Source organism: Melozone crissalis, unplaced genomic scaffold (assembly GCF_028551555.1).
Source record: "Melozone crissalis strain CALT ecotype California unplaced genomic scaffold, PUWL_Pcris_2 ptg000027l_1, whole genome shotgun sequence".
NCBI lineage: Eukaryota > Metazoa > Chordata > Aves > Passeriformes > Passerellidae > Melozone > Melozone crissalis.
The window spans coordinates 48365537-48384150 of record NW_026535805.1 but is presented as its reverse complement, the minus strand read 5'-3'; the positions used below and the strand labels follow the sequence as shown (position 1 = coordinate 48384150).

Sequence of the window (18614 nt, the reverse complement as noted above, 5' to 3'; positions counted from 1 at the left end):
CTATGGATCATTATACAGGATTTCTTCACACCATAGAATTTGACAGTCTGATTTGTTCCCACCATCAAAGTTTGCCTACAAGGAATTTCTCAATTTAATCATGCTATAAACTTCTCCCAATAAACTGAAACCAAGCAACATGTTTTTCAGATATGACAACTTTCAATAAATTGATCAAGAAGGAAGTTTTCCATTAGCTGAATAGCTGCAAATCTTTTTCTACACTGTAAAAGCAAATAACAGTGACAATAATGATAACAAACCAGAAAAAGATCAATAAGTATTTCCTGCATGTTTTACAGAGCATATGTAACCTTCAGTTTTACTTAGTTTATATCTTTAAATAGCACAAGTAGTAGACAGTGCCCCAATCCCCCACAGCCTTGTAGATCTTATATTGTACTTCATAAGAAGATTGGATGCCAACTGAAAAAAAATTAAAAGTGTCTTTATGAGTGTTCTGCCTAAGAATATGTCTCAGCAACTGAATAAGCAAATTAAAAACTGTCTCTGAAAGAAACCAAACATGCTTGTTACAAATTAGTTGGATAAAGCCTGTCACAATAGTGGCAAAGAATTTACAGTACATCCCTTTGAGGCAGGAAACACAGGCCAAATGGAGTTTCAAATAACTGAGGGGGGTTTAACTTGTAGTTGAATATGCATGTTTTTAATGAAATACACATTTTCACCTGTTAGTGGTAAACACAAGATAAAAAGCAGGTTACAGTAAGTAGAAACGACTTGGTCATAAAACAATCAGTTAACATAAGCCTTTATTGAAACAAGTGGAGGTTTCTTTTGTGTAAGATACCAGTTTGGGAGTAAATTTATCAGGATCTGAAGAAAATATGGTCTTGATAATCTATGTTTTGAAAGAAAAATGTTTTTCTAAATGTCAAAGCCATTGTCCAGAACAAAATGTTGGAATCTCTTCCTTTGAGATGTTCTATGTTGTGCTGCTTTGCCAGGAATCACCTGTAATTTAAGCCTACTTAAAACAGATATATCAGTTCTGATTAACTTATCTTTGAAAATATTTTGTTCAAGATCTGAGGAAGCTTCACATTCTAAAATAAACACTGATAACCTGGAAATGAGTTAGAGAGGAAGGTTAGTTATTTTCCAGATTCTACTTGCCTAAATGTAAATGGCCCTTAAATATTTGATAAACCCATCACAAGACCCTTTGTTTGTAACTTTTTAATAAACCTTCCCAAATTGCTTCAAAGTACCCTTGTGTTTCAGAAGAACCTAGACCTCTAAGATAAGTTTATAGAAAATTAATTTATGTGGAGACTGCATTAAGCATATAACTATGATCTTCTGAAGAATTTTATGAGTAATAAAGAAATAAAGTTTAAAAACTAAGAATTTGGCAACATAAGAAACTAGAATAGCCTATTCATATTAACAGATGAATAATATACGTTTCTGGATGTTCTCAAGCAGCTTTGTCACCCTACAGAAATAAACTTACATATCGGTGTAAGACCACATACTGAATTAAATGGAATAAAAAAATCTCTTTTGTTTTCAGGGAAACTGGGGTACTTCTCTGAGTGCAAAGCTTTTTACACTGCATATGTATTAAAGAGATGAAAAATTAGAGAAATTAAAATGTTATGAAAAACTCCACTGACAGTACCAACCCAGACACTATTTTGGAAAAACCTACTGAAAAAAAAAATCATGCTTGGACAGTTTCCATGCAGAGAGAAGCTTGGGAGATGCTTTACAATGTGATAATGACAAATGTATGCGTCAGCTTCAACAGGCATAAGGAACTTTATCAGATACAATTAATTGGTGATGATAGATGTCTGCTTCACTTGCTGACAGCTGGAGAAGCAAGCTAGCCCAGACAATAGGTTCTAGAAAATCCATCACACTCAACATAGGACAAAGTGCAAATCCCTGCTGCAATGATTTCCACTTAAATAAAAAAAATCCAGTGTCTCAGTGAAGAAATAGAAACAGAAATGTGAAATGACATGTTCAGGGACCTGCATCAAGATAGTGCTATGCAGAGGCAAAAGCAGAAATAGTAACTGCTGGTTTCTAGACTGTTTTCCTATCTACTGATCCCTGCATCTCTTTGAAAACTATGGGTCAACAGCTCAAAAGTCAGAGGCAAAGATGCTCTTACGTTTTGTTTTTTCATTCACACATTCATGGCTATGGCTGGTAAAATATCACACATGTCTCCAAAGCAGAGACAAGTGAACCAGTGGACAAATAAGAGAATTATCTGAATGAAAGCATCTCATTACTTTTGCTTTCTGTATACAGTCACACTGATCAACAGATTGTAAAAGGAATAAGGAGAGGTAATGGGCAAGACATTGACAATGATATTTGAGAGCAAAGAGTGGAATGATCTCAGATATTTTCAGTTTTATAATTGTGCTGGAGGGACAAGGGGTGGATTGTGTGCAAAGTCAAATTGTTGACTTTGGTTTTGTGATTATGGTGTTTTGCTTTTGTTGTGGAGAATTCTTTTTCTGGACATAGGATTTGAGGTGTAACCTCACCAGCACTGAGCAGAGAGGGACAATGGTCTCCACCCTGGTCTCCCTGGCCTCACTATTGCTGATTCAGGCTAGGATGCCATTGGCATCATTGATTTTAAGCCTTTTAGTAGCAATAGCTAGAGATTAGTTTAAGTCCAGAAAAAAATTGTTTGAGAAATGAGAAGGACACTATATAACAAGAAACTGCATTTAGCCTTTCTAAAGACAACTGAAAATTGGTTAAACATGAATGGAAAGAACAACTAATACATTCAAATAGGCTTTTATTTTATTACAAGACATAGCAAAGGTTAAAAAGAAGACATCATGAAAATTCAAATGTGAAATTAGGTGCAGATTCTTACAGTTCCTTCATCTTAGGACTAGAGGACTTCTCATTATTGTGTAGTCAAGAACAAGCTGTGTTTTGATTAAATATAAATGCTAATCTCAGCAGAGGGATGATGCGTAATGGCATATAACAGTAAAGTATTCTGACTATATATGGTCTAGAACACATGTACAGTGCAAAATAATGCTCAACAGAAAACCCCAAAGTTACAGAAATCCTTTCTGGCCTTAAGACCTATGAATCTATGACATTCTGATTGCATTATACTCCTATCTATTGTTCACCAAGTGATTGCCCTTGATCAACCTGCTCCTGCTTGGTAATAAGAGCATTGTTCCATTTCACAATTTCTCTGGTGGTAAAGCCTTTTTAGCAGAACTCTTTCCATCTCAGCCCCTTATATTTGTCAGATCACTTTGAGTTTAACACATTCCTCTGTTTTTCTGATGACTTGCATGCCCAGAGAGTCTACACTGTAAAACAGCTTAGTGAAAAATCTGTAGTTTAAAATACACTCCCTCCTGCCCCAGTGTAAAGACAGGAGATTTAGATCTTTGAGCCAAGCTACAGGAGAGGTGTATTTTACAGTGTGTTACACTTGAAGCCTGAAACATTGCTTATGTGAATATTGGAAGCTTCAGTGATCAACACTATTTATTTCTTGATTACTCATTAAGTATTATATTTTTCATTCATTTGTCAACTTTATGTTATGGTGAATGAAATTACCAACCCTACCCTTTGCTGAAATTTTATTAGTACCAAGATAAACATTTATTACTCAGATTAGGGTGAGGGTATTGTGGTTTGTCTTTAATTAGTGAAGTGTTATTCCTCATGAGTAACAATGAGAACAAGCTATGTAAAACCAATGTGCTGATTACTGTAAGAGACTCCAAATGCCTTTCTCTATATAGTGAAAAAAACTTATAGAAGAGGATTATTCCCTGAAGAAGTGATGCTACAAGGTTAATTGCTTACATTTGTGACTGTTTGAACTGTTTTTGTAGAATGAGATCGTTCACAAAGTACAGTGATAAGAGATTCAACATTAACTACATAATTTATCAAGACAGCTTTGGGAATCAAAGTCTTCATTCTGAGCAGCACTATGTGTGACGTTCGGCTTCCTTATCACAGTGTTAGGTCACAAACTCTCTGCTATCCAAGCATTGCATCCAGGTGGGGCTTCTGTCTGCCCTAACTCAATACAACCCAGCATGCAATCAGTGAAACTACTGCTGTTGACCTTAGCAAGAGTCAGACTAAAGTGGAAAAAACGGAGATAGAAAATTATTGATTAATCGAGCCCGTTTTCCCAGGTGAACTATGATACTAGAAAAAGAATCACAGTTGAAGGAGTTTCTTCCATTATACTGCCCTAGTCTATACCTGATAACAAGTCTGCAGTGAGTCTTCTGTTTATTCCAGTGAAAAAGAGATTTCAAGCTGGTTTCTGTTTGCTGAGTCACTAGGGAGATGCACCTGTTCACTGAAAAAAGTATTGTCTTTCATATGAATTATAGAAGGTCTTCAATCTGAATAGATTTCATATTTTCAGTTAAGCAGAAAAAAAAAAAAAAAAAAAAAAAAAGGGGGCTTATTTTCTTTCAGTTTGCATGTCCCAAACCACAAAAGATATCCTGATACAAGAGAGCCTTGAAACATATGCTTAAATTCCTCCGTGTTCGGTAGACCATTCAAGCAGTGCTCAAGCATATTGATGTTATATTGAATCAAAGGTCTGAATCTGTTCTGCTTCCTGAATCAGGTTCATTAGTGCCCAACACAAGCTTTTTCAATTAACCACAGCTCACATTGTTATCTCTTTTTTAAAAACATGTATATCATCCAAGTTACCTCTCTTATCTATGTGGTTCTTGCCATCTGCTGGCAGATATTTTATGTTGTCAATTGAGAATGCACAAATTACTTGAAGTTAATGAAACATAATTAAGAAAAATGCTAAAAACTGTATTAGTCACAATCTTATATTACATGCAAATAGTGAGTATAAATGTTGTGAATCTAAAACTTTTAAAAATTAAAAGCAATACTAGGATTAAAGCACTCCTTAAGTACAAATTTAGCATAGTAAATATTCTATACGACGGAAGAAATCACTGTAGTATAGCACCTAATCCCCAGAAAAACCCTACAGATGACAAACTGCTTGCAAATCAATTACTTCACCTACAGATTATTCAATCTACAGCAACTCATTTCCACACAAACAATACTATAAAAAATAGGTACAACTCTTGTTGTGGTTGCCTTTTCATGTGATACAGATGTTGAATTAATTCAGCTCATCCAGAAACAGAAAAATGTATAAAATTCTCATTCAAAATACCAAAGAGTATCTAGACCTAGAGCTTTACTAATCTTCATGTCTAGGTGTGCGGATTTTAAGAATGAATGCATATATACAGATAGGCTCTTACACATAGGCAGCATTTTAAAAGTAAAGGAGTACTCTTGCTAATAGCTCATTAACATTTAAGAATAATTCACATACCTGGTTTTAATGTTTTGATTGCCACAGGAGTGGTGTTATTCCACAGTCCTTCCCATACTTCACCAAACTGACCAGATCCTAATTTTTTCACTAATTTCAGAGATCGTCGGTCTATCTCCCACTGATCAACAGTTTGGTAAGATAAATCAAAAGTAGTAGGAGTTTGTATCTCATAAAAGAAAATAAATAATAGACGTCAACAACATATATAAATCACTGTTAACTATTTCATGTAAAGCTGGAACAGATATAAATAATGTTTCCTTAGAATATACACATGCGATAAAGTGAGCCAAGAACATAAAATACAACCCTCATACTGGGTGCTCTTTGTTAGAAATTAGAAATATGCTAAAGAAGTCCTCCCATAAAAAGCAAACATTAGAAATCATCCCTCTAGCAAGGTTTTTGAACAATGACGTGTTGGTCACCAGAACCTTGTGGTTTTGCCTCAGTAATTACATATGGACAGCTAGACTTATGAAGCTGGAGATTTCATTTCCATATGTATTTATAAAAAGGTATTCATAAATCATGATTGGCATATTCCTCCCCCCTCCCTCCCCACCCAAAAACTTGGCGATTTTTTTTCAAAATGGCATGGTACTTTATTATTAATTTTTCAAACGTAAGAATGAAACTGTAACACTGCCCAGAACTTCCTGAAAACAAGCCGATCATTAACATTCTGAAATGGTGGAAGTAGATATGGGGTCAACACATTCTGACAGATATCTGATGAGTTAGCTCACAAAAACTAGTTTGCACAGTGTAGCATCCACGCCATACCTTTAGGCATGGTTGTCCGAGCAACACGCAGAGGCCATCACTGTTCTTGCTGTAATAGTCGACCAACTCATTCAAAGTTTTAAAAGTTTTCCTTCTGGTTAGGAAAAAGCTTTCATCCATCCTTTTGATCCTGTAGTGCTTCACAGATGTACCATCAAAAACTAAAAAGATTTAAATATATTAAATTTCTAGGAAGTATTGAAGTGGTACAATACCCAAACCACCATAATGTTCCTAAATACATTTATGAGAACCTTAAAATAAATTGTTTTTCCAAATATGACAGCTATAAAAAAGCCTCTTTCAAACCAAAGCCCATTGTTCAGATAGCTTAAAACATCTTGTCTATCAGTCTTCAGCTATTCAGATTTGGAGATTCTCCACCAAAAGAACTGATTTAGAAGTACATAAATATATCTTCTGTGAGGCAGCTCATGTTTCCCATGTTTGAAGACACCAAAACCAGTCAAAAGCATCTAACTGACGGCAATCATTTAGCCAGTTTTTAATATTTTCTTTATCCTCCTTTATTTTAGTGTTGACATTCCAAATAGCAGCTGCTGGGCTGGCAGGCACTTTAGAGGAAGTAGATATAGCCTCCACATAGCCACAGTTCTCTGAAAAGTAGAAAAAAATCTTCCAAGGGTTTTTTCTAAATTTTGTGCATGTTTGGAATATGTAAAAATCAGGTGAATAATGCTGTGTTTCAGGTAGTTGATTAATTCCCTTCCCTGGAATGTTTTTTATTCTAATCTGTTGTGTCTTAACCAATAAGACTATTCCTCACCTCCTGTAAGTTATCTGCTTATCATGACAGCCAGTGTCCCTCCCTGTGACCATTGGAGCACTCCTTAGATATGTCAGAAAAAAGGCTGGGCCACTGCCTGCTGGGGCTAGACACTGCCTGCTGGGGCTAGACACAGACCAGCACAAGATCTAAGAGAGACAAAAATGTATATAAATCACACACACACACACAGAGACACACGCACACAAAAATGTTTGGAGACCACTGGTTTAGAGACTTTTACAAATGAATATCAGTAGAAGCAAGAGCAGGCTCAGAATCATCAGAGAGGGCAGTTCAGAAGAGCTGAAAAAGTATTCAGTCACTTATGTGGGTGTAATTTCCTAGACCCTCCATTATTTAGACATCACTGTCCATGTTCAATGGGCAGTAGAGAGTTTATATTACATACAGAAGGGTAACTGATTTTGCTCCAAAGAAGTCTACAGCTGTTAGCTCTAACATTAACAGTGTTACACAATAAACCTAGAAGTAGATTCTTTATACTGTGCCTCTGTGTGCATCTTGGTAATAGCTTTGGTTATAATGACAGAGGAATATGTGGTTACACAGTATGTGTAGAAAGCATATAGGATTGGTTGCATGAAATAAGTAAAGCTGATAGGAAGAATAATTTCTCTCACCATCTAAGTGATGAAATCAAAGAGGAAATCTCTCCTTCCTTAAATACTCTTGTGGATGATCAAATATTTTTGCACTGTACTGTGCGATTGTCATCCAAGACCACCAGAGAGCAGACAGGAGCTTTTCAAAATACTCCACCTCAGGTAGTCTTTTTAGGAATCTGGGAACTTACGACTCTGCATGAGGACAGGAATGAGAATATTTGTAAACAAAATCCATATTACATTGCACTTTTCAAATTATATTCTTTTTGAATTAACACCCATAATTACTACTTTTTAACTCTAAAATTTATGAATGCTTTTGTGACGTGTCATTTGGAAATGGTGCTAAAACAAAATGAAGGAAAGAGTAATTCAGTAATGACAGACTGAAAATGTAATGACTTTTCCAAAGTTCACAGGAAAATTAATCCAGACAAATTAATTAGTCTTTATGATGCATTGAACAAAAGGCCAACAGGATGACTGTGTTAATCCAGTCTCAGTTATATATCACAAGTAATAGCAGTTTGACTACTTGATTTATTTATTAGCAGTATTATAACTATTATTTGTGAAGTAGCTAACATTAATAATGCAAGAGTTGGTTTGAAGGATGCGCTCTAATTTCTTAAATGAGCCTTTTACAAAGCCTTATGATTGACAGCATGCAGGTCAGGTGGTGATTTGTGTGGAGAAGCTGGAGAAAATTTCTGCACTGATAATGTCTCAAAATAAGTAGCTGAGATCAGTGCAGTATTTGACAGGGGGTTGTTTACTTTTATTTTAGGGCTGAGTTTGGCTGTATAAGTCCTGCAGCACACAATTGGAGTTCTGCAGCACAGTGTGGCTCCTCTGCCAAAATTATACAGAGCACATATCACTCAGGAAAAAACTATCCATAACCCCTTCCAGTCATCTCTACATCCATGCCAGACTACTAACCAGGACAGGATTGTAATTTCAGTCTCACACAGCTTGACAGTAACTGGGTTTGAAGACTGCAGAGGTTTTCTCCTCAACTTGCCCTTTCCAAAAGAATTACAGCTCCCCATTAGATTTCTACATGGTTTCAGTCTAGCAAAAGGATTATCCTCTCCCAGCTATCCTTCTTCACATGATAGATTAAGCAGAAGTCGATTTTGCCACCTGAAGAATGTGAATAAAATAATTTACTACTTCTTCCCCAGGGCACAAAAATTTATGGTGGCATCAGCAGAGTCCACACCTTCACCAAATGAGTCATGGAGACACTAATGTTCCATTACTGCCAAAAACAACGTGTCCCAACACAGCTCCTGGGAACAGCCCTCCCCCAGCACTCGCCATGCAGCACTGCCACCGGCACCTTGCTCTGCCTCCATGCCCAGAGTGGATGTGAGAGGAAGGTGACTCATGAGATCACTCTCACCAGCACAGAACGGGTGCAGAGGCAGATCCAAGATCATCCTTGTGGCAGTGGTCACAAGGGTTTTGAGGATGAGAGAGAAGTGAGAATGTTGATTCTATGTTCAGAAGGCTTGATTTATTATTTTATGATATATATACTACATTATAACTATACTAAAAAGGAATAGAAGGAAAAGTTCTCAGAAGGCTAGCTAAGCTAAGAATAGAAAAGAATGATTAACAAAGATCTGTGTCCCAGCAGAAAGCGAGAGCAGCTCTGCCATGAGTGGTCAGCAAATCCAAATATCCACAGGAGATCATTCACGGATCCACCTGTTGCATTCCACAGCAGCAGATAACCATTGTTTACATTTGTTGCTGAAACTTCTCAGCTTCAGCAGGAAAAAATCCTAAGAAAGGATTTTAATGAAAAGATGTCTGCGACAATCCTCTTTGTTACAGCCGTGATTTCGCCAGTTCTATGAATCTGCTGCCTTAAACAACTACCTGTTTTTCCTACACTGGAAGCCAAGAGGAAAACACACAACATTCTTTTAGGAGCATGGTAAAAATAGCTGAAGAAAACACAAAGCATTTACATTGTTATTTAATGCGATAAGTCTTTCAGATACCATTATTCAGTGATGGGCTAAGTACAGAGCCTCCTGCTATCATTGGCAATGACACTCAATTAAGCTGAGCACATGTAAATTATGGCTTTTAATTAAAATGAGGCAACATCTAAGATGGCACCAACATGTTTAAAATTTAATACATTTCACACCAGATGCTGGAGCTATCAACATAAAAATCTGTCGACAACATGTGCATTTTTAAAATGGAAAAACCTATTTTTGAAATGTCAAACACCCTAAATTTATAGTAACACATGTCAGGGGCCTATCTGGCTTGATGAGACTTTCCATTTCACTATTCACAGATGATAAAAACCTTTCTGAACATGAATTTTTGTTTTTAATTTAAATAATTATTTATTATCCAAATCTTACAAATTGAGAGTTTTCCCAACAAGGCAATTTAGAGGTAAAAAATGTAATTTTCATGAAAGATTGAATTTTTTAATTTTTTTTTTTTTTTACTAAGGAGATCACTTGTCTCCATTAACATTAAATCTTATATATCTCATTGTCCATATGAGTATGAAATCAAGCACAAAAGTCATAAAATCAGTTTATGGGTTCTTGGGTAACAGAAAAAGAAAATCCTCCTCTTCAGCTTCTTTTTTTACCTAAATGGCATGCTGGATGAAGAATTAAAATATTTCCTTAGAGATCTTAATTTTGAAAGCCAGGTTTTCTCTTCAAGCCAATATCATCTACTCTGCAATGAAACCAAAACAACAATAAAAGCTAGAGCAAAACCAATCAGATCTACAGAATATGGGACTTTTGAGGTCTAATGTTTCTGGACTGAAAAAAATTTGAAACAGAAATTAGAGACACATTCCAAAATATTGGGCTGGGACTTCTCTCTTGTCAGTGTATCAGCTACCACAGAGATAGAAGCCATCCTTCTGCCTCAGCTTTAGTGTCTCATAGTTCCTATTGATGGCACAAACAGGAAAGATGCAGGAAAATCTCTCTTCTCCGTAGAACCTGGTGAACTGAACTACCTTCTTTCCTACTAATGCTTCTCACAACACAAACATTTCATTGTTTGCTTTAGAATGCACTAGCTTTCCAAGGAGTCAAGAGTAAGTAATGAGATTACGGACACAAAACATCTAGACCAGGATGTATACTATTAGTTTGGGAGCAAAATACAAATAGATGCCATTCATCTAAGCTGGTTCAGTAAGCAGCAAATAATTTAGCTCTTTGGGATGAAGTAACATGTTAAGGATAAATGATGTTCAACTCTGGGAAGCTACTAGAGAATACAGTGGTACTGGGAAATGATGCCACCAGTAGTGTTTAGAGATTGCTTCAGTTTATCCTTTTTCTTTAACTAAAAGAGCACAAATGTTTAATAAATCTGAGATGATACATATATTCATGCATATATTTTCAGAGGACAAGCCATATTTGTGCATGAAGGAGAGCTGGCTCCTGCAGCTGGAGCCTTGTCTCTGTGTGTATTACTTTCTTCAGTGCCACTTTTACCTTCCTTAATCAAACAAACCAGCATGAAACAAACCCACACTGTTGGTTTCATGTCTTGCTCTTATCATTCATTATCAAATCTCCTCAAATAAGCTTATAAAAAACGTAAAAAATTGTCTACCACAAGCTTTCATAATTGAATCAAATATACTAGATCAGCTGGAATAAATTTTCTGTCCAAAATTTGTAATGAAAAAACTAAACAGCAGCATTAAAGAGTGATTTTATACCACTACAAATGCTGGCCTAATATTTATTTTTCATTCTCTTGAATTTTTCTCTAGTTTACCTGACATACTTCTACTTTCCTGTTAGAGAAGTGGTTAGGATGCAGGATAAATAATTAATATTTTAAATCTTTCCTAAAAGGAGAGAGAATAATAAAAAGGATTTGCATTTCCACCTCCAGGTGCACAAATGAAAGACTTTTCATTGACTTTTGGTAATGTGCCATGTATTTACATGTCATCATTAAGAAGATAATACAGGTTTGTCTTTCCTTCCCTGCATAACACCATCCTAGCCCAGTTCTTGGATGAAATCAGCTCACTGATGAACTTGAAGGAAGCTGAAACCATGTAACACAGCAATAAGTTGGTACATGTAAAGAAAGCATTTTGAAAGGTCTGTGGCTGTAATACAATCCTTGGACAAAAGTGTGCACACACCAAGAGCTCAGGAGCAGTCTGATTCCTTGCTAAAAGGTAGTTTTCCTTTAAGTACTTCATGGCAAGGACCAGCTTCCTTGAGGGCAAACTGAAAACTGTGGATTAAACTCTCCCAGTTCTGTAAATATCACATTTATTTCAATAAACACTCCTGTATTTCACATTTCTTTGTCTTGGCAATAAAAAGCATTCCTCACATTACCACAAGACACTGCAGGTACACACACTTTAGTTATAATTGGGAAAATGGAACCAAGAATATGTTTCTTCACAACTTAAGCTGTGTTTCTGTGTAGGTTCAGAAGGTGAGTGACACATAATCATCCAGGCAAAAGAAGAGTCAATATGAAAAAATCTTGTTATGGACAAGGTGCCTCTCATTTCACATAATTCTGCACGTGACTACTCATGTTTTATTCACAAACATCACAAGTCTTTCCTGGCTCTGGAATTAATATAGGTAGAACATATCAGGAAATTTAGGTGCATAGCCCTGTTGTCTCAGGGACAACACTACACTCGTGACTCACAGTATGACAAGTTTGGTGGGAAATGTTCACTGAAAACAAACAATGAACAATCGCATTTACTATCTAAAATTGCAAATATTTACAACATGAAAAAATATGATGTTCTTAAATGTGAGTTAAATTATTAAGGAATAAGTGTCCTAATTTGATAATCATTCAGATTCAAATAAAGGACTTAAATTTCAAAATGCATCATTTTTTGCTGAAGTTTACAGTGAAATTTTCAATGAAACATCACTGATTCTAAAGCATAACTTTGAAGACCTTCCCTTGATTTAGTCCCTGAAAAAAAAATATAAACCTAAATGTGAGTTCTAACAGAAATCTCCTTTTCTAAAATTTCAAATATCTGTCAACGTGCTTTTGTTTTTATTTTTGTTTTGTGTACTAATCAGAGCTGTAGTGTACAATTTTAATGTAATTTTTTATGCTTTGGCCATGAAAATATACTAAGGCAGCTAGAATGCTGTAAGTACTAAGCATAAAAAAGTTAATTTCTGTTCTGAGTATATTGATAAACCAAGTCTATAAAATATAAACTCAAATTACTTTTGCCAAGTTTTCTTTATATATCTCCTGGGAAAAAAACCAATTATTATGAATTTAATTTCATTTTCATGCCCACAGTTTATTGTTCTTGAAGAAGAAAAAGCCCAGACCACCTGAAAAATTTTTAAAACATTGCTTCAGATGAAAAACTAGAATATACCTGAGAGTGCGTATTCGCCTTTTAGACTTTCGCTTTCTCGGATTAGGAAAGCTCCTTCCTTGTTTACAGGGTACAACAGTTGTCTCTCGGCATCTGCTCGTCTGATTGGGCCAAAGAACCATCTGAACAAATAAAAACCATTAATTTTACCACTCAGTGAAACATACCAGGAAGACAGTTTAGCTTTTATAAACATGCTGCATATTTACTAAGAGATAATCTGTGCTATGTTAATTAAATGTCAATAGTAGGGGGGAAAAAGCCAACAAGAACTAGAGAACAAATTTATTGCTAGAAAACATCACACATTTGAGTGAAATCTGGATTTTATTGCTGATGAAAAGTCTTACTGCTTTCAAGGCAACAAGCATTCAGAAGTGACAGACAGGCCTTGTCCCAGAAAAAATCACCAAGAAAATTTGCCAAGGCTACAAGGGCAGAAATTGATGCCAAATCTATTGATGCCACTTGAACTAGGTAGAGGTGCAGGTATGTGCTAACAGCCCAACATCTTAAAAGACAAAAGATCTCTCAAACTGCAGAAGGGTTCTCAGATTCCAGGATGTAAATCACCCTGCTTCCCCATTCCACTGCCACGTCAATCCCTCAGAGGAGTTACTGGCAATTTTCAGCTTTGCTGCTTTTTGACAAACAAAACCAGTGTATCCCTCAAGTCACTACAAAAATCTCTACACCTGTGTTCTCTGAAAATCTACTCTGATCTATGGTTTTTAAAACATTTTTCCTCACTAAATCCTGTAGCTCACAAAGGTTTGTTCAAGCAAAAATTTTAATTTGCTCCTTTGAAGATAAGATTTAGGTCTCTTGCTGCTTTGTGCCGAGTTTAATTTAAAGATAAATAAGACAAAGATGAGTCAGCATTTTCAGCTGGGGTGGTGTTGAGCTTCCTTCCAGCAAACAGGCAAAGCTCTTACCAAGATTAGCTCCACCTCTTATTTGAAGCAAATGATGATAAATAGGCATCAGAAAGATGCCACAAGCTCATAGGAGAATTCCTTTTAAATTAATCACAGCTAAAACTATTACACAAACTTCAAATATAAATTAATGCACCACAAGTATGTTGCCTACTTGATTTGTAAATTACTAGTGAAAAGTACAGACAGAGTCATCAACAAACTATTTTAGTATCTGCAAGGCTTGTAGTCATCAACAGGAATGGAGGAAATAAATGAGAATATTGGATGATGCCTTAGCTGATCAAGCATGAGGACTGAAAAATGGGTTTGTATTAACAAAGAGGAAATAAAAAGAGGCAAATGCAGACAGCACCAACCCACGCTGAATATGCTTTATTAACAGAAAATGAAAAGAAAATTGAAGACAGATTTTTCCAGACCACATTCCTGTCCACTGAGTTGAAGATGATTTGGATAAAATAGGTCTTGATACATATTTGGCAAGCAAAGTAATCTCACTAGAAAGCTGTAATGTGTTAGAAGTAATTTTAATTAGTTAAATGTGTTCATTAATTCAACTAATTAATTTAATTAATTCTTTCATTAGACTGCAGAAAACTAAGTAATCAATAAATGTTCAAATCCTTGACTAAGGAGTTCAAGTACAAGAGTACTTGAGTTCAACTGTATTCAAGTTGCAAAGAAAATCTGTCTGCCCTAAAATCTAAATTAGAATCTTTCTGAAATTTCTAAATATACCCGCTCTGAGAATAACATCTGAAATCCAACAAACTATATGAGACAAAAAAAAAATAATATTTGTCCCCTTGAAATATTAGCTATCACTCAATCATGTCCAAAGTGACTAATCCTCATTAGAGTGTATAAGAAGAAGTGTTTAATTTTTTGTGTCCTTTCTTCTTGGGTTACAAGAATAGTACCTTTCCAAAAAAATTTTATTTTGTACCAAACCCAAAAGAGGTTCCAGTGCATTGTTAGGAAGACTGGATTTGATAGCCACAGTCAAAATACAGTCTTTATGTGACTCAGCATTTGAATATACAGTGTTAGTAACTCAAACTTCTAAAGCCAAAAACTTGAGCAGTAATGCAATCTATGCAACTAGAGGAAACTGTTGGTTTATTTTGAATATATAAATTAATTACTCTGTGTATGTAAAACCATGTCTTCAATATAAACCATGATTTGGGAAAATAATATAAGTACATAAGTACATCACACTTAGGATAATTGTGAGATTTCAAAGCATTTGATTTCAAAACATTTCAGCTTATATGCTTATTTTTATTAGGCTGGAAAAACTTCACTTAAATAAATATGAAATTACCATTAAAATTTATATGGAGGATATATAATATGTAGGTTCTTACTCCAGATAAGCCTAGCAGTCAAAAATATCCTAACTTGCAAAATAATATAATTAGAGCAACAGTATTAGAGGAGGTAAGTGTAACTGAAGCAATTACAGAGGGTGAAAAGTGGATACATATTGTATATTACCTCATTTGCCTGACTTTATATGATCTGATTAAAATGTTTCAGAAAAATACAGGGAAAATTACTTTTAATAGCACTTGAATATTTGATTCTTAGTTCAAAGCCATTTGGTTTGCAATAATAATTATACAGTACCAAAAGTAATACTGAATGTGAAAAAAACAATCTCTTCACTTCAAAGCAAATAATTTAATTTGTTATTCACTTTTTTTTTTTAACTAAAGCACATCTGAATTTAAAGTACTATTTTCAGTGTAATGGAAGTTTAAATTCCTTTTATAAAGCGTGAAGAGCTTATTTCGATCTCTAGCAGTGGAACTTCTGCTTCAAAAGGCTTAATATTTTACTTCATCCAAAAGTGCGTATCTTAGGGGGAAAAGCGCTCTAAAAAGTAATAATGAATCAAAGTAATTGCTCACCACGAGATATTGCTCTGCAGGATAGGAAGTTCAGACCAAAACAACACCCAATCCTCGGTAAATCTATTCATATTTTATAGCTCAAAGACAGATGAAAGTTTTAAAACAGAACACTTGGAAAACAAGAACTAAACATGAAACACTATCCACTGAACTAGTTAAGTAACTTCTCTGACTTCAGTGCAATATTTTGGCACCAGACAGTCCAGGAGAAGTTTGAATTAGCAATTCTTACACAGTATCAGCCTGAAATTCATCTCACAGCCAGGCCACTTTGGTGGCCTGTCGTGCTGGATCAATAGATTACCAGGTATGGCACAAATGAGTGCATTCAGACTTAGGCACAACTTTCCATTTCGAGCAGGAGCTGTCTGGCTAGCACAGCAATAGTGCTCTTCTGTCAGCAAGACCTAGGAACATGCTTTCTTGGCCAACACTGCATCCAACACCACAACTCCCTAATAAGTGTAGGATGCCAGATCTGGTTTTTGGGGATTTTTTCTAGCAGCTTCCTCTAAATCCCCTGCTAATACCATCATTCATTGCTATCGGGAATATGTTACATTTTAAAAATTAAAAATTCCAGGGTACTTCCGGGTCATTTTGGCCACCTCACATAGGATGACTTTGGAACCAAAAAACATAACCATATAGGTCACAATAACAAACACAGTCCTCACTTGTTGCAGATGATGCTCAGTACTGGAGTACTAGTGAGATTTGTTGTGGCTATTGAGAACATAGCAATCACATCTGTTTTGGCCATCAGTTCCACTAGCACATTTATCATCACCATGTCACATCACGGATCATAGCAGGTTTTGTCATGGCATATTCCCTGACTGTGACAGTATCACTGCTGAGACCTCTAAAGACGTTCTAAAAACCAAGGAAATCTTCATCTAGCTGAATGATGGTGTTTATACTTTGAAGGGCAATTTTATTAAGAAACAGACATCTCATCACCTTACACTCATTCCTGCCAACCTATTCAGCCCAGTTTGAATTAAGACGGAATCATGGGCTCAAGGGAAGTTGGTAGTGCTACCTGGCTCCACCACTGCCTTTCCTGAGAAGCTTTCTGTCTTCCATGGTGCAATGTACTGCTGATCTCCATCTAAATTTCAAAGCCTCATTTACCTGGCTTTGCTTTCTGTCCCCCTGTGCTTTGCTACATACAAATCTGCTAAAATTAAAGTAGTCACTCCTACTTCTACACTTCTTATAGCAGGAAGATATGGCAGGAACTTTCAAGCTGGACAGTAGAAGAAAGGAAAAGTAACATGGGCCAAGACATAAAGCAAAGAAAAATGTGGAGGCAAAGTTCTCCAATGCTGTATCCCTGGCAACATTTCCACTGCCTGGTAACTTGCCTAGAAAAGGACAAAAGTCCTGGTGGGAAAAAAAAAAAAACAAAACCCATATATCCCCATAACAAAAAGAAGGAGTATGCAAATGAATTTTCTTCCTTCTCATTAATGCAAAATCCCCCTCTGATAAAATCTGTGCAATGCACTTATCTGAGATTGAGACTGAAGATGTTACAGATCTCAGCTAATCTGGAAACTATGGGCTTTTTCTGTCCCAAATCTAATTCTATCCAATACACAGAACTAATCTCCTCCCAAAAAAAGGATTCCCAGTCATGATCCAGATGAAAATACTCTCAGGGGAAATATATTTTTTGGCAGCCTGCCATTCCTTGGAAACCCCTTTCACAGACCCCACATCTCCCTACATTCTACCTCACTTCTTGGTCTCTCCTAAACCACTAACATGCTAAATCCTGACTCTTACATAAGGTGTGTGCTAAGCCTTAGCCAAAGCACTCCACTCATGGGCCAGACAAAATATTTCTTTGGAGATGTCACTCCCCGGGTGATGTGGGTAAGATGCTCACAACCAAGCTAAACACTGACCCTGAAATAACATCTGCAATCTTTAACTTTCTTGGAAATCTCAGCAGATTCATCAATGCTCTTTTGTTATTCCCACTGAAAACCAGCAGAGAAAATGATGCAGAAGTATTTCACCCATTTCCTTTAAGGCTCACCAGTTTCCCACTTTTACCATTATTTAGATTTAATATGTGCAGGAGAAAAGTCAGAATTAACTCTACAATGTCATATCTGAAGTCACTGAATTTCCTTTAATAAGTAGCTGTAGCTGGGATATGGGGAGATTATTTCAGTTTTTCATTCAAGTTGCAGGACATTGGAGGTAAGATAAGACTAAAAGCAGAGGTCTATGACATACTCCTAATTTTGTTAATATTCACTTAAGAGCAAAAGCCCTGAGGGCTGAGTCAGCAGTAAGGTACAACCACACATAGAAGCTGTGATCATTACAACAGCAATGAAGAAGAAGGAAAGGGGAAAAAATGCTGAAAAATAGCAAGGAGAAACAGAATGAATAATAGCAAATAAGTCACTTAAGATTTATTTTCCAAATTTATTGAAGATGTTGAAATGAATAACACAATCCTATCCTGGATCAGCACTTTGTGGCATAAGGACATCTTGCTTCTCGCTTTTCAAAAGTGCTTACAACTGGGACTTACTTTCTCATGTTGGGGTAAGTCTCTTGAGTCTGCTAAATGTCAACAGCTGAGAGGGTTTGTTGAGATTCCTGTAGTTCTCAACCAGAAGTCTCCATTAGGGAACAAATGGTGCTGACAAAAAGGTTATCTGGCCCTCCAGAAGATTAACTCAAGTGTATTAACAGTGTCTGTACTACTAGGCTGAAGAGAACAG

General features: G+C 36.0%; 1 protein-coding gene across 1 annotated transcript in view; it reads right to left on the bottom strand.

Annotated features, from left to right (window-relative positions):
* FRK (fyn related Src family tyrosine kinase) overlaps window positions 1-18614 on the bottom strand; it is a 45483-nt gene that overhangs the window by 10299 nt on the left and 16570 nt on the right. The window contains exons 2-4 of the mRNA XM_054279041.1: window positions 13005-13126; window positions 6173-6333; window positions 5384-5552 (exon numbers count right to left, since the gene is read on the bottom strand). Coding sequence (XP_054135016.1) covers window positions 5384-5552; window positions 6173-6333; window positions 13005-13126 — 452 coding nt within the window. The remainder of the gene's footprint in view (window positions 1-5383; window positions 5553-6172; window positions 6334-13004; window positions 13127-18614) is intronic.